Source organism: Salmo salar, chromosome ssa20 (assembly GCF_905237065.1).
Source record: "Salmo salar chromosome ssa20, Ssal_v3.1, whole genome shotgun sequence".
NCBI lineage: Eukaryota > Metazoa > Chordata > Actinopteri > Salmoniformes > Salmonidae > Salmo > Salmo salar.
The window spans coordinates 59,099,961-59,114,952 of NC_059461.1; the positions used below are offsets into that span (position 1 = coordinate 59,099,961).

The 14,992-nt window shown below is 48.4% G+C and overlaps 1 protein-coding gene across 2 annotated transcripts in view; it reads right to left on the reverse strand.

The window, feature by feature from the left end:
- Positions 1-1,060: 1,060 nt before the first annotated feature.
- The window catches only part of LOC106580944 (intraflagellar transport protein 80 homolog), a 123,706-nt gene continuing 109,774 nt past the window's right edge, over positions 1,061-14,992 (reverse strand). For both annotated transcript variants that reach the window (XM_045703694.1, XM_014162536.2), the window contains exons 10-19: positions 10,517-10,710; positions 9,232-9,395; positions 8,889-8,953; positions 7,216-7,351; positions 6,849-6,996; positions 6,472-6,643; positions 2,072-2,161; positions 1,779-1,951; positions 1,536-1,659; positions 1,061-1,370 (exon numbers count right to left, since the gene is read on the reverse strand). In XM_045703694.1, the coding sequence (XP_045559650.1) occupies positions 1,260-1,370; positions 1,536-1,659; positions 1,779-1,951; positions 2,072-2,161; positions 6,472-6,643; positions 6,849-6,996; positions 7,216-7,351; positions 8,889-8,953; positions 9,232-9,395; positions 10,517-10,710 (1,377 nt within the window). In that variant the 3' untranslated portion in view covers positions 1,061-1,259. The remainder of the gene's footprint in view (positions 1,371-1,535; positions 1,660-1,778; positions 1,952-2,071; positions 2,162-6,471; positions 6,644-6,848; positions 6,997-7,215; positions 7,352-8,888; positions 8,954-9,231; positions 9,396-10,516; positions 10,711-14,992) is intronic.

Genomic DNA, 14,992 nt, shown 5'->3' on the forward strand with positions numbered 1-14,992 from the left:
GCTGTGTGTCTGATCATACTTGTGTAAGAGTTCAGGGAACACCTGCGTTGAGATGTGTGCATTCTGGTGGTAACGCATGTGAAACCTGACTGATACAGAGTGCTGCTCCTCTTGGGTCAGAGATGACTGGAGAGCTTCCAACACTACCACTGACATCATAGCTACCCGTCCCCCTCTCTCGAACTTTACTCGAGACAAGAACGGCCTGACTGCAGTTAACTGGGGAAGGATGGAAGGAGTTCATTCTAGTGACCAGGGATTTATAGCATTCTGTATCCATCAGGAATACTGGGAGTGCCGGGGTCCAGACCAGAGTGACAGGAATCCATCCTGCTGCTCCTGGCTTCCCTGCTGGGGCGGTGTTTGAGTGTGCGTTGGGGTAGAGTGTGTGCGTTGGGGTAGAGTGTGCGTTGGGGTAGAGTGTGTGCGTTGGGGTAGAGTGTGTGCGTTGGGGTAGACTGCGTGCGTTGGGGTAGAGTGTGTGCGTTGGGGTAGAGTGTGTGCGTTGGGGTAGACTGCGTGTGTTGGGGTAGAGTGTGTGCGTTGGGGTAGAGTGTGTGCGCTGGGGTAGAGAGTGTGCGTTGGGGTAGACTGCGTGCGTTGGGGTAGAGTGTGTGCGCTGGGGTAGAGTGTGTGCGTTGGGGTAGAGAGTGTGCGTTGGGGTAGAGAGCGTGCGTTGGGGTAGAGTGTGTGCGTTGGGGTAGAGTGTGTGCGTTGGGGTAGAGTGTGTGCGTTGGGGTAGAGTGTGTGCGTTGGGGTAGAGTGTGTGCGTTGGGGTAGAGTGTGTGCGTTGGGGTAGAGTGTGTCCGTTGGGGTAGAGATAGATAGATAGATAGGGTGTAATGGCATAATGATGGGCTGGACCTCTGTCAGGGGAGGAAGCTGCTTCACAAACAGTTTCACACCGCCAGAGAATATGCTTTAAAGCTGTAATACTTAATATGAACACACAAACACACACTACACATCTATTACTAGTTAAAACAGACTGGGCTGGGCTGACTGCATGGAATTAAAATAGCAGTTGAGGAGATAGAAATATGGCAGGAGAGTTGACCGATCTGATAAATATGTATTTATTAAACGTCTACATATGTACATTCTCAGAGAATAAGGCATGTAAGTTAATTGAAGAAAATAAATATCAATATAAAAAAACACAAACACAAAAATAACACTAACCATGTTTGATAAATGACCATTTGAAAATATGATGTACATTTGGTCCCTGGATGAGGTCAGAGGTGTAGGGTTGAGGGTCAGCGTCGGGAGGCCAGGCTGCTCCTGACAGAGGTGGTGGCAGCCTTCTCTCTCTCCTTAACCAGCTCCATCTCTATTTTTGCCTGGATCTTCTCCCAGTCCACCTCCACCTGATGGAGAGAGAGATTAGAGAAGTGGGTCAGTCTAATGAGGCATAGTATGATAGAAAGGGCACATTGCCTCTTGTAACAAAATACTGTCTGGTTTCGAAGAGAAGAAGTCTTTACAACTACTGCTGGTCAGTGGTCACTATATCAAAAGCAATGACATCCTACCCCTTCAGCGTACTGCATGAACCTCTTGTTGGTCTCTTTCTTGCTAAAGTCCTGCAGGAACTTGAGTCTGTAGGCCAGCACTGTGTCCACATGGGTCTTATGTTTTACTGCCAGCTCCAACGCCCTGAGGGCAGATGACGCATATGTAACGCATATGTAAATATACATAGAGAGACAGGCAGAAAGACAAGTCAGACAGCTATTCAGAGTCACAGACAGACAGACATTCAGAGGCAGACAGACCTGTCCCAGTTGTAGAGGTTGATGTGGACCTGTATGGTTTGGTAGACCAGGCCAGCCTGTAGCAGAGTGGCCTCAGCCTCCTGGACATGACCACTGAACAGTAACATGTGGGCCACTGAAGATTCCTTAGACGGCAGATCCTTTATAGAGTTAATATACTGCACCTTATCCACCTGGAGAGAGCGACAGAGGGGAGAGAAATATGGAAAAACAGAATTACATTTACTTCCATTCCTGTACACATGTGGAGGAGAAAAGGAAAGAGAGTGAGATTTGAGTGATTGATGGATTACCTCTCCAATGGCAGCGTAGGCCACCTCTGCTGTCGTCAACTCCCTATTGGCCATTGCCATGCCAGCGAGACACGCCCACAGTGACTGGTCCTATAGAAACGGAGACCGACATTAAGAAAATAGGAAATTACATTTGCCATACACACATTGTCTTAGCATAAATAAACACGAGCACACACACTTGCCTGGTAAAATAAGAGTTAAATGTATTTTAAAAAGTGCTATGGAGCAAGGGTATATGGGGGGGTGGAACTGCTGTTCAGCCTGACAGTCTGGTGGTGGCGCCGGGGCTTAGCGCGGGGCGTAGCGCGGGGCGTAGCGCGGGGCGTAGCGCGGGGCGTAGCGCGGGGCCCAGCCCTGACCACAGGCCCTGTATAGCGGGGCTAGTCTAGCCCTGCTCCCCTGGGTCATTAAAGGGACGGGGCACTGAGAGAGAGGAGGGCTGTGTGTTATTAGAGACGGGAGGGACATTGCACTGGCGTCTCTACAGGGACACTCTTCCCATTACCAGTCTGCTCATCCTCACAACACTGGCCTCGTTAGTGTCACTCTGCAGGGCACAGAACACACACACACACACACACACACACACACACACACACACACACACACACACCCTGTAATCTGACTTCCGTGTGTGATTCTGATATCATACTCATTCAGGACACGCAGATGTACTTAGACGCACAGACGTAATGTTACTCCCATTCACTCTTACAGTCACACTCTACAGTATCGTTGAAAGCAAAGCCCAGAACAACATCCTCATGCATCCTGTCATCTCATCTGAATCCTTCATTAAGACAAACAACATTGGTCATAAAACCGTAAAGACAACAACAACGAAATCATCCTTTGCTAAAGCCACTAAATGCTGGTCAGAGAGAGATGGGCCAGTTTCCTCCAATCAGAGGAGCGATGTGGTCCATTGTGGTGTTGGCTCACTGTTAGAGCCTGCCTGGGGATTTAGTCACACTGCTGGGCTGCCCATGTTTGTGTGACTGTGTACACCATGGTTGTTTGTGTACAGGCCTATCAGCATGTGTGGATCTGTGTGTGTGTTTAAGCATGTGTGCATGCTTGTGTCAATCTTTACCTGAGTGTGTGTGTGTGTGTGGTGTATACACAAGTGTCTGTTAACGACAATTCAGTGCCATGAAAGTATCCACAACGGGCTAATCCTCCATACCTGGCTAACAGGATTTCCCCACAAAACTCCTCCCACTCCGGGAAAAACCACACGGCCACGAAAGACCAAACCCTTTTACCAGAAATGGGGGGAGGAAGGAGGAGGGGTGGCGCTCCTTCTTCCATACAGTGCCTTCAGGAAGTTTTCACACCCTTTGACTTTTTCCACATTTTGTTGTGTTACAACCTACATTTAAAATGTATTACATTTAGATTTTGTGTCACTGGCCTACACACAATATCCCATAATGTCAAAGTGGAATTATGTTTTTATACATTTTTACAAATGTATAAAAAATGTAAAGTTGAAATGTCTTGACTCAGTAAGTATTCAACCCTTTGTTATGGCAACCCTACTTAAGTTCAGGAGTAAAAATGTGCTTAACAAGTCACATAATAAGTTGCATGGACTCTCTGAGCAATAATAGTGTTTAACATGATTTCTGAATGACTACCTCATCTCTGTACCTCACACATACAATTATCTGTAAGGTCCCTCAGTCAAGCAGTGAATTTCAAACACAGATTCAATCAAAAAGACCAGGGAGGTTTTCCAATGCCTCGCAAAGGGCACCTATTGGTAGATGGGTAAAACTAAACTAAAGCAGACATTAAATATCCCTTTGAGCATGGTGAAGTTATTCATTACACTTTGGATGGTGTATCAATACACCCAGTCACTACAAAGACACAGGTGTCCTTCCTAACTCAGTTGCCAGAGAGGAAGGAAACCGCTCAGGGATTTCACCATGAGGCCAATGGTGACTTTAAAACAGTTACAGAGTTTAATGGCTGTGATAGGATACAACTGAGGATGGATCAACAACATTATAGTTACTCCACAATACTAACCTAATTGACAGAGTGAAAATAAGGAAGCCTGTACAGAATAAAAATATTTCCAAACATGCATCCCGTTTGCAACAAGGTACTAAATTAAAACTGCAAAAAATGTGACAAAGAAATTAACCAAGTTCTGAATACAAAGCGTTATTTGGGGCAAATTCAATACAACTCATCACTGAGTACAACTCTTCACATTTTTAAGCATAGTGATGTTATGGGTTACAGCAAGGACTAGAGAGGTTTTTTAGGATAAAAAGAAACAGAATATTGCTAATCACAGACAAAATCCTAGAGAAAACCCTGGTTCAGTCTGCTTTCCGCCAGACACTGGGAGACAAATTCACCTTTCAGCAGGACAATAACCTAAAACACAAGGCCAAATCTACAGTGGAGTTGCTTACCAAGACAAAACAATGTTCCTGAGTGGCCTATTTACAATTGACTTAAATCAGCATGGTAAGCTAAGGCAAGACTTGAAAATGGGTGACCAGCAACGATCAGCAACCAACTTGACAGAATTTGAAGAATTAAAAAAATAATAATTTGAAAATATTGTACAATCCAGAAGTGCAAAGCTCAGAAAGACTCACAGCTGTAATCACTGCCAAAGTTGATTGTAACATGTACTGGCTCAGTGGTGTGAATTCTTATGTAAATTAGATATGTATGCTTTTCATTTTCAATCAATTTGCACACAACAAAAAACACTTCGCCATTCTGGGATATTGTGTGTAGATGGGTAGGAAAACAAAACAATCGCATACATTTTTAATTCAGGATGTAACAACAAAATGTGGAATAAGTTAAGGGGTATGAATACTTTCTGAAGGTACTGCATTTACCCACTTCACCCCCCCTCTCCCCCTCCCCTCTCCCCCCCTCTCCCCTCCCCCTCCCCCTCTCCCTCCCCTCTCCCCCCTCTCCCCTCCCTCCCTCCCCTCTCCCCTCCCTCTCCCCCCTCTCCCCTCCCCTGTCCCCTCTAGCCATCCTTCTCCAGGGTTGTGGTTATTGCATCATAACCCATGCAGTGCACACTGTGAAGGCTCTCACTGGGGTTGGGGTTCAGGGATTGGCTGCGTGTGTGTGTGTGTGTGTGTGTGTGTGTGTGTGTGTGTGTGTGTGTGTGTGTGTGTGTGTGTGTGTGTGTGTTGGGGAGGTTAAATACGGTAAATGGTGTCACCCAGGCTAATTAGAGACTAATTAAAAGCTGCTGGTGGTGTCTCGTTAAAGTTCCACTCCTGTGGCTCCATCATGGACCCTTCACCATGCCAAGGCCCAGGGCTGCAGGACACGTCATTTACAAACACATACACCATCTTACAGACAAACACACACCAACCAGAAAGTAAACACACATGGGCAGTGGGCACACACGCACTCATTCACGGCACGCACACAGACATCAACCCCAACACTGAAGGATTAAGTTCTCTTGAAGTATCCAGTCAATATCTTCATGTGTGTATATGGTCAATACGGTATACGGTGGAGTGCCACAGGGCAGTTAGCAGATGAGGAGAGAAACCAGAACTAAAGTAAGGGATAGGAGGAAGAGGAAGAAGACAAGAGGAGACAAAGACGAGGACAGGGGTAAAAGGGAACGTGGAAAGATGTAAATGAACGAGAGAGAGACTCACCTCTTCCTCAGAGGTCTAGTACACAGAGACTCAGTGAAGGGGTGCGAGACACCAACAGACGAGAGGAACATCACGGACAAAGACATGAAACAATCAGACAGACATGAGTACAGAAATTTGACACACCGACACAAGACATTGAGACAAACACACACACACACCACTGTCAAAGAGTGACCGTGAGTTCCCACGCTATAGTGGGGGGTCTATCAGAACACTGGAACCCTGGAGGAATCCCATTCAATATTCCTTCAGGTCCCTACCCCCCCTATCACCATCCCCCAGGACCCAGACCTGTAGCACCCCCAGCCTGTGGCCCCTCTCGGGGCTGAGTGTTTCCCCTGGGACCCGGGCTCTGGTTCTCTGGTCCCTCTGGCCCTGCACTGCTCTGCTGCAGCCCACAATGTGCTAGCAATTACAGGCCGCTAATGACACCATTTATTATAAATAACTGGCTTTAAGAGAAGGGCTCAGGGCACAGAGCAGCCCCCTCTCCTGGGTAGGGTAGTGGCAGGGCCAGGGAGACAGCAGGCCTGGGGTTACACATTGCTTGACACTGGCATATTCCAGACCATTATTCAATTTTCAGCATAATGTAAAGAGTTTTTTAAGATGTGTTTTGTACAGTATTTGGAGTTGGATATGATGTGTGCTCTGTGCTACACAGGACCAGGGAGTCACCAGGGAATGTCCCCATAGCAGCTGCCACTCCTCTCAGGTGCGTGTTACCTTGGCAAAGCGGCAGAGGCGCAGAGCGTCCTCCCAGCGAGAGGAGGCGCTGTACTCGTGCAGCAGGGCAGGGTAGGGAGACACGTTGCTGTACACCAACGAGCCGTCACCGCGACGCACCGTCACCTGGGTCCCCACGTAGTTCAGGATGTGGGGCGCCCGGCTGAACTCACTGTGGAGGGGGACAGATAGACAGACATAAAAAACATTCTGTACAGACAGCGACTGAGCCTAAGGGCAGCCACTCAGGAATCTCTTCAGCGATTCATCAACGGCTTTAATACAACACGAACACATCTGACATGAAGACGATCCACGACCTTTTATTTCCGATAACGGGGAAGTGTTTTCTGTGTGCGTGTTTGCGTGCACGTTACCTGGCGTCCTTCGTGTACAGTGTTTTAGGCAGCAGGTCCTTGTCAGTGAAGACAGCACTGGGATAGTGCCACACGGTGAACTGTGTGTCCTGAATACCACACAGGATGTTAGAGGAGTCGTTCCAGGACATAGTGTGGACCATAGTACCTATAGGACAGGATAGAGACAGACAACACTCAGAACACCTAACTATAACCTCTAACACATGGAGTGTAGACCATAGTGCATGTGGGTTATGGTAAGAAAGATGACGTTATCTATCTGGTAGGCTTTAGGTGCTTAACAACACAAAGCAGTTTGAAATCTATTCCCCCTCCCTTTCTCTCCTTCCCTCTCTCCTTCCCTCTCTCCTTCCCTCTCTCCTACCTATCTTGCAGATGTTGTGTTCTCTGTAGAGGCGATGGACAGCGGTCAGGTACAGGTCACGGTTCTTGTCTATGACCGCGATCTTCCTATCGCTGGACGGGCCACACTGGTCCAGAGCTATCTCCACCACCTCCATCTGGAACACACACACACACACACACACCACACACACACACACACACACACACACACACCACACACACCACACACACACACACACACACACACACACACACACACACACACACACACACACACACACACACACACACACCACACCACACACACACCACACACACACACACACCACACACACATGGTGAAATGGGAGGCAGAAAGTTGTGTGGGAGAGACCTGGTTCACATTAACAGGGCTAACTGAACCACCAGTGTCAAACCCCACCAGTCCCCATAACACTTACAATATTGTCTTTTGATACACATCTCTTCTCAACACATGATCACCCAAATCACAAGCCCGCTCCTCTCCCCCTCCACACTCTCTAGTCCCCAGTACTGCCCTGAGTACACAGCCACAGGAGGACTAGGAGGGAACAACTGAGCCCAGATCAGAGGGAAGAGACTCAACTTAGAGGGAAGATGTGGAGGAAAGAGGTAAGAGGGAGAGAGGAGCCAGGAGGGAGAAATGGGGGAGGCAAGTGGGGGGTGCCAGCAGTCTGACCCCACAGCTCCTGGCCCATACTCCCCAACAGGAGTGTGTGTGTGTGTGTGCGTGTGCGCGCGTGTGTGTGCGTGTGCGCGCGTGTGACTGTGCGTGTGTGTGACTGTGTGTGTGTGTGCGCGCACGTGACTGTGCGTGTGTTAGTCATTGTGTGCGAGTGTGTGACTGTGCGTGTGTGTGACTGTGTGTGTGTGTGTGTGCATGTGTGTGTGTGTGTGTGTGTGTGTGTGTGTGTGTGTGTGTGTGTGTGTGTGCGCGCGTGACTGTGCGTGTGTGTGACTGTGTGTGTGTGTGTGTGTGTGTGTGTGTGTGTGTGTGTGTGTGTGTGTGTGTGTGTGTGCGCGCGCGCGTGACTGTGCGTGTGTGTGACTGTGTGTGTGTGTGTGTGTGTGCGTGTGTGTCAGAGCCAGCTGGCTTCAGTGCAGTGCTCCTCTGTCTTGGAGCTGTGGAGTGCTGGCAGAGACAGCCATGCTGACAAACAGTAACTACTGACCCTGGCAACTTCTCCTCCTTTTCTCCCTCTCTAATTCACTCCCTCTCTCTTTATCCCTTTCAATCCTATTCTCACTCCATAACCCTCCCCCTTTCTCTCCATCCTCCATCTCTTTCTCACACACATGCACTCACTCCAGTTTCCTCACAATCTGTACGTGTCCCTCTTAACTATCAAGTTTCTGTTTTTTTCCTCAACACCATTAATTCTTCTCTCTGCCTTCTCCCCTTGGCTCCCTGACCTTTTCACCCTGGCCTGTTGGTGTCGCTGGAACCCACCACACTTACTCTCACACTGTCCCACAGCTACCCTGAGGCACAGATCTAGGATCAGCTTACCCTCCCCCAATCCTAGCAGGTTGCTCAATGTAACAGTACGGATTAAGAGTTAGACACGTGGAGATATACACAGTCGTCTCAGGTCAGTGTGTGCACACTAACAGGAGAGTGTAGTGTGTGCTGTGACTGACTGTTGGTGTGTTAGTTGGTGAATCACCCACCTTGTGAGTCAGGGGCTTCCCGTCACCCAGGGCTTTCCCCGTCAGGGCATCAAACAGAAAGATGACTGGAGAAAAAGAAGAGAGGGAGGGGAAGAAGGAGAGAGAGTATGATTACAAACGGTCATTGTTCCAGTCCTGTTAAAGTCATTTCCCCAGCTTTTTATCTCCTGGTGAAGTATAATCCTCTTGTTGACAAAGTGCTCCTGATGTTTCAATGTGTTTAACGGCTGTAAATGTCATTGAGGGAAGAAGCCAAGCGCAAATCTCCCCCCGCTGTATGGACAATGAAGCGTGGTATTGTATTGTGGTAGTGAAGGGACAGCTCGACTGGCATTGCACTCACCCTTCTCATCGCTCTTGTCCCGGATGGCGATGGTGTCGTTGCTAAGGGAGACGGACTGGGCGTTGAGGATGTCCGTTCTCATGCCGGGGAATCTGGGCGTGGAGATGAGACGGCCCTCGTAGGAGAACACATACAGCCCCGTCCCATCCACCAACAGGAAGTGTCTGAGGAAGGAGACAAAATAAAGAGAATGGGAGAGATGGAGAGATAAAGATGAGGGGGAGTGATAGAAAGCAGGGTTAGGGACAGAGATGGAGAGGAGTGATAGAAGCAGGAGGGAGCAACAAAGAGGAGAGTGGGAATGGTAAAGAGGAGAGGAGAGCATAACAAACTGCAAGATGGAGCCAAGATAATACAAAATGCAATGACTCATTTCTCTGAACAGGGAATAAAAGCCACCACCAAATTGACTGGGAATACATTACATAGCATGAAGAAACAATACTCAGAGCCACATCCCCATACTACTTGTCAGACATACAGAACTGATACTATGTAGTCGTTGTTGGGGTGGGATTGTAGTGGAGTGTGGGGAGTGGGTGGTCCATGTGTGTCTTTTGACCATTTCTTTTGATTCCTCATGTCTAACTCATTGTTATAAAAAGGTTTGGTCCAAATCGGATGTTAGGTATTATATTTATTTAATATTATATGAATCCTATAAATTAAAATGGCCAATTTGGGTTCAGAGATCAAATTATATTTCAACAAAATCTTATTGCATCTTGTGTTTCTAACAACAGAAACAATTTCAGAACAATCTGAGATGGTGGGAGTTGAAATCATCTTTATTTTGCTTTGTGAGGTGGAACGACTCATTGGAGAGAATGATAGATGTCTCTCTCTCTGTTTCCCACTGCAGTCAGACTTCCACAGCCAGACCTGCTCTGGCAATGGCACACACACACACACACACACACACACACACACACACACACACACACACACACACACACACACACACACACACACACACACACACACACACACACACACACACAGAGAGTGTTTGGCAGGAGAAAGACGGGGAGGGAATGAAAAGGACAGGGGGTCCAGAGATCGACGCAACAGAGAGATCGACGCAACAGAGAGATCGGCGCAACAGAGAGATCGGCGCAACAGAGAGATCGGCGCAACAGAGAGATCGGCGCAACAGAGAGATCGGCGCAACAGAGAGATCGGCGCAACAGAGAGATCGGCGCAACAGGGATAGATGAGAGGGAAAAACTAAGAGAGGGAGGAGGGACATAACGAGATGGAGACAGAAGGATAAAGAGAGACTTACTTCTCAGCCTGTACAATGAGGCTGACAGTCCCCTCCTTCAGGTCAAAGATGAGAGGGGTGTTCCAGTTCGTAGCACTGTAGACGTAGCACTGGAGAGAGGTGGTGACCACTAGGTGACCGTGGGCCAGAGAGGCTTTGATGACCCGGTCCCTGAACTCCAGAACATCCTCCGCATCATTCACCACGTTCCTCACCTGGGTGATGAATAGAGAGAGAGAGAGACAGAGAGACAGAGAGAGAGAGAGGGACTGTTTAGGAACACACACACAGACATACACACAAACATGCAGATGTAACTCAGATCTTGACATGCATAAACACATACAGACATTGAGTAACAAATCATTTGAAATACTAACAAACAAATTGTAACAAACAGACTATAGCATACACACAAAGGCCATGTTGTCTGAGACACTCATCCATGTATAGTAGGCATGGATGCACTCACGGAAACTCAAGAGATTATTTACTGTAGCTATATACAAGGAATCAGCCCATGTCTAAGCATAGGACAGGAGGGGACAGAAACACCTGGTGTGTATACATATGTGCCTTTCTACTTTTTTCACCTGTTAGGATAAACAAAATGTCTTCCACATTTCCCTGTGAATCAATGAATGAATGAATGAATGAATGAATTGAATATGGTTTTCCACCAGCAGATAAAAGATGTGGTGGGTATTTATTTAAGGGTTTAAACATCATCCTTCTTTAACCCCCACTAACAACCCAAATTTACTCACCAAACAACCAGGAATAAAAATGTTTAACCGCGAGGTGGTAAATTTAGCCGCCTGATTCACAAACCATTGGCAGATGTGCACTTTTAAAAAAGAGAGGGAGAGAAAAAACCCTGGAAGGCTGAAAATAAATGGCTGAAGACACAGGTTTGTTTGGTTAACGCAAACAGTGCTCAGTGAGAGTTGTCTATGGAGAGTGTGCACGTATGCGTTTATCCACGTGTGTGTGTTCGTTTCTGTGTGTGCGTGCGCGGGGGTGTGTGGACCACGTGTAAACTCTACCTTGTGGTTTCTGAAGTTTAAACACACTTGGTGATGGAGGCTGCTATACAGGCTGGCCATTGTCACTGGTCCACACTGGGAGGCTTATAGCATAATGTATAGCCACAAGTACCCAGGCCTGGGGAATAGTCTGGCCCTTTTAAATAGCCTGTTAACTTCACCTCACTAGCGTCTGCCTCTCACACCGGCCCATTCACCCTCAGTTAGCTGTCTCATTAATTCATTTAGGCTCGGGGACTGTTTGGCTTCTTAAGTGAAGTAAAGATGAATACTTTTTCTGGAGGTTTAACCAATCATATGGCAAAAGGAACCTAAAACACCTGCATGGTCCTCCTCTTGGTGAGGGTGATCTGTGTATTCTACCTGCATGGTCCTCCTCTTGGTGAGGGTGATCTGTGTATTCTACCTGCATGGTCCTCCTCTTGGTGAGGGTGATCTGTGTGTTCTACCTGCATGGTCCTCCTCTTGGTGAGGGTGATCTGTGTATTCTACCTGCATGGTCCTCCTCTTGGTGAGGGTGATCTGTGTATTCTACCTGCATGGTCCTCCTCTTGGTGAGGGTGATCTGTGTATTCTACCTGCATGGTCCTCCTCTTGGTGAGGGTGATCTGTGTATTCTACCTGCATGGTCCTCCTCTTGGTGAGGGTGATCTGTGTATTCTACCTGCATGGTCCTCCTCTTGGTGAGGGTGATCTGTGTATTCTACCTGCATGGTCCTCCTCTTGGTGAGGGTGATCTGTGTGTTCTACCTGCATGGTCCTCCTCTTGGTGAGGGTGATCTGTGTATTCTACCTGCATGGTCCTCCTCTTGGTGAGGGTGATCTGTGTATTCTACCTGCATGGTCCTCCTCTTGGTGAGGGTGATCTGTGTATTCTACCTGCATGGTCCTCCTCTTGGTGAGGGTGATCTGTGTGTTCTACCTGCATGGTCCTCCTCTTGGTGAGGGTGATCTGTGTATTCTACCTGCATGGTCCTCCTCTTGGTGAGGGTGATCTGTGTGTTCTACCTGCATGGTCCTCCTCTTGGTGAGGGTGATCTGTGTATTCTACCTGCATGGTCCTCCTCTTGGTGAGGGTGATCTGTGTATTCTACCTGCATGGTCCTCCTCTTGGTGAGGGTGATCTGTGTATTCTACCTGCATGGTCCTCCTCTTGGTGAGGGTGATCTGTGTATTCTACCTGCATGGTCCTCCTCTTGGTGAGGGTGATCTGTGTATTCTACCTGCATGGTCCTCCTCTTGGTGAGGGTGATCTGTGTATTCTACCTGCATGGTCCTCCTCTTGGTGAGGGTGATCTGTGTATTCTACCTGCATGGTCCTCCTCTTGGTGAGGGTGATCTGTGTATTCTACCTGCATGGTCCTCCTCTTGGTGAGGGTGATCTGTGTATTCTACCTGCATGGTCCTCCTCTTGGTGAGGGTGATCTGTGTATTCTACCTGCATGGTCCTCCTCTTGGTGAGGGTGATCTGTGTATTCTACCTGCATGGTCCTCCTCTTGGTGAGGGTGATCTGTGTATTCTACCTGCATGGTCCTCCTCTTGGTGAGGGTGATCTGTGTATTCTACCTGCATGGTCCTCCTCTTGGTGAGGGTGATCTGTGTATTCTACCTGCATGGTCCTCCTCTTGGTGAGGGTGATCTGTGTATTCTACCTGCATGGTCCTCCTCTTGGTGAGGGTGATCTGTGTATTCTACCTGCATGGTCCTCCTCTTGGTGAGGGTGATCTGTGTATTCTACCTGCATGGTCCTCCTCTTGGTGCGGGTGATCTGTGTATTCTACCTGCATGGTCCTCCTCTTGGTGAGGGTGATCTGTGTATTCTACCTGCATGGTCCTCCTCTTGGTGAGGGTGATCTGTGTATTCTACCTGCATGGTCCTCCTCTTGGTGAGGGTGATCTGTGTATTCTACCTGCATGGTCCTCCTCTTGGTGAGGGTGATCTGTGTATTCTACCTGCATGGTCCTCCTCTTGGTGAGGGTGATCTGTGTATTCTACCTGCATGGTCCTCCTCTTGGTGAGGGTGATCTGTGTATTCTACCTGCATGGTCCTCCTCTTGGTGAGGGTGATCTGTGTATTCTACCTGCATGGTCCTCCTCTTGGTGAGGGTGATCTGTGTATTCTACCTGCATGGTCCTCCTCTTGGTGAGGGTGATCTGTGTATTCTACCTGCATGGTCCTCCTCTTGGTGAGGGTGATCTGTGTATTCTACCTGCATGGTCCTCCTCTTGGTGAGGGTGATCTGTGTATTCTACCTGCATGGTCCTCCTCTTGGTGAGGGTGATCTGTGTATTCTACCTGCATGGTCCTCCTCTTGGTGAGGGTGATCTGTGTATTCTACCTGCATGGTCCTCCTCTTGGTGAGGGTGATCTGTGTATTCTACCTGCATGGTCCTCCTCTTGGTGAGGGTGATCTGTGTATTCTACCTGCATGGTCCTCCTCTTGGTGAGGGTGATCTGTGTATTCTACCTGCATGGTCCTCCTCTTGGTGAGGGTGATCTGTGTATTCTACCTGCATGGTCCTCCTCTTGGTGAGGGTGATCTGTGTATTCTACCTGCATGGTCCTCCTCTTGGTGAGGGTGATCTGTGTATTCTACCTGCATGGTCCTCCTCTTGGTGAGGGTGATCTGTGTATTCTACCTGCATGGTCCTCCTCTTGGTGAGGGTGATCTGTGTATTCTACCTGCATGGTCCTCCTCTTGGTGAGGGTGATCTGTGTATTCTACCTGCATGGTCCTCCTCTTGGTGAGGGTGATCTGTGTATTCTACCTGCATGGTCCTCCTCTTGGTGAGGGTGATCTGTGTATTCTACCTGCATGGTCCTCCTCTTGGTGAGGGTGATCTGTGTATTCTACCTGCATGGTCCTCCTCTTGGTGAGGGTGATCTGTGTATTCTACCTGCATGGTCCTCCTCTTGGTGAGGGTGATCTGTGTATTCTACCTGCATGGTCCTCCTCTTGGTGAGGGTGATCTGTGTATTCTACCTGCATGGTCCTCCTCTTGGTGAGGGTGATCTGTGTATTCTACCTGCATGGTCCTCCTCTTGGTGAGGGTGATCTGTGTATTCTACCTGCATGGTCCTCCTCTTGGTGAGGGTGATCTGTGTATTCTACCTGCATGGTCCTCCTCTTGGTGAGGGTGATCTGTGTATTCTACCTGCATGGTCCTCCTCTTGGTGAGGGTGATCTGTGTATTCTACCTGCATGGTCCTCCTCTTGGTGAGGGTGATCTGTGTATTCTACCTGCATGGTCCTCCTCTTGGTGAGGGTGATCTGTGTATTCTACCTGCATGGTCCTCCTCTTGGTGAGGGTGATCTGTGTATTCTACCTGCATGGTCCTCCTCTTGGTGAGGGTGATCTGTGTATTCTACCTGCATGGTCCTCCTCTTGGTGAGGGTGATCTGTGTATTCTACCTGCATGGTCCTCCTCTTGGTGAGGGTGATCTGTG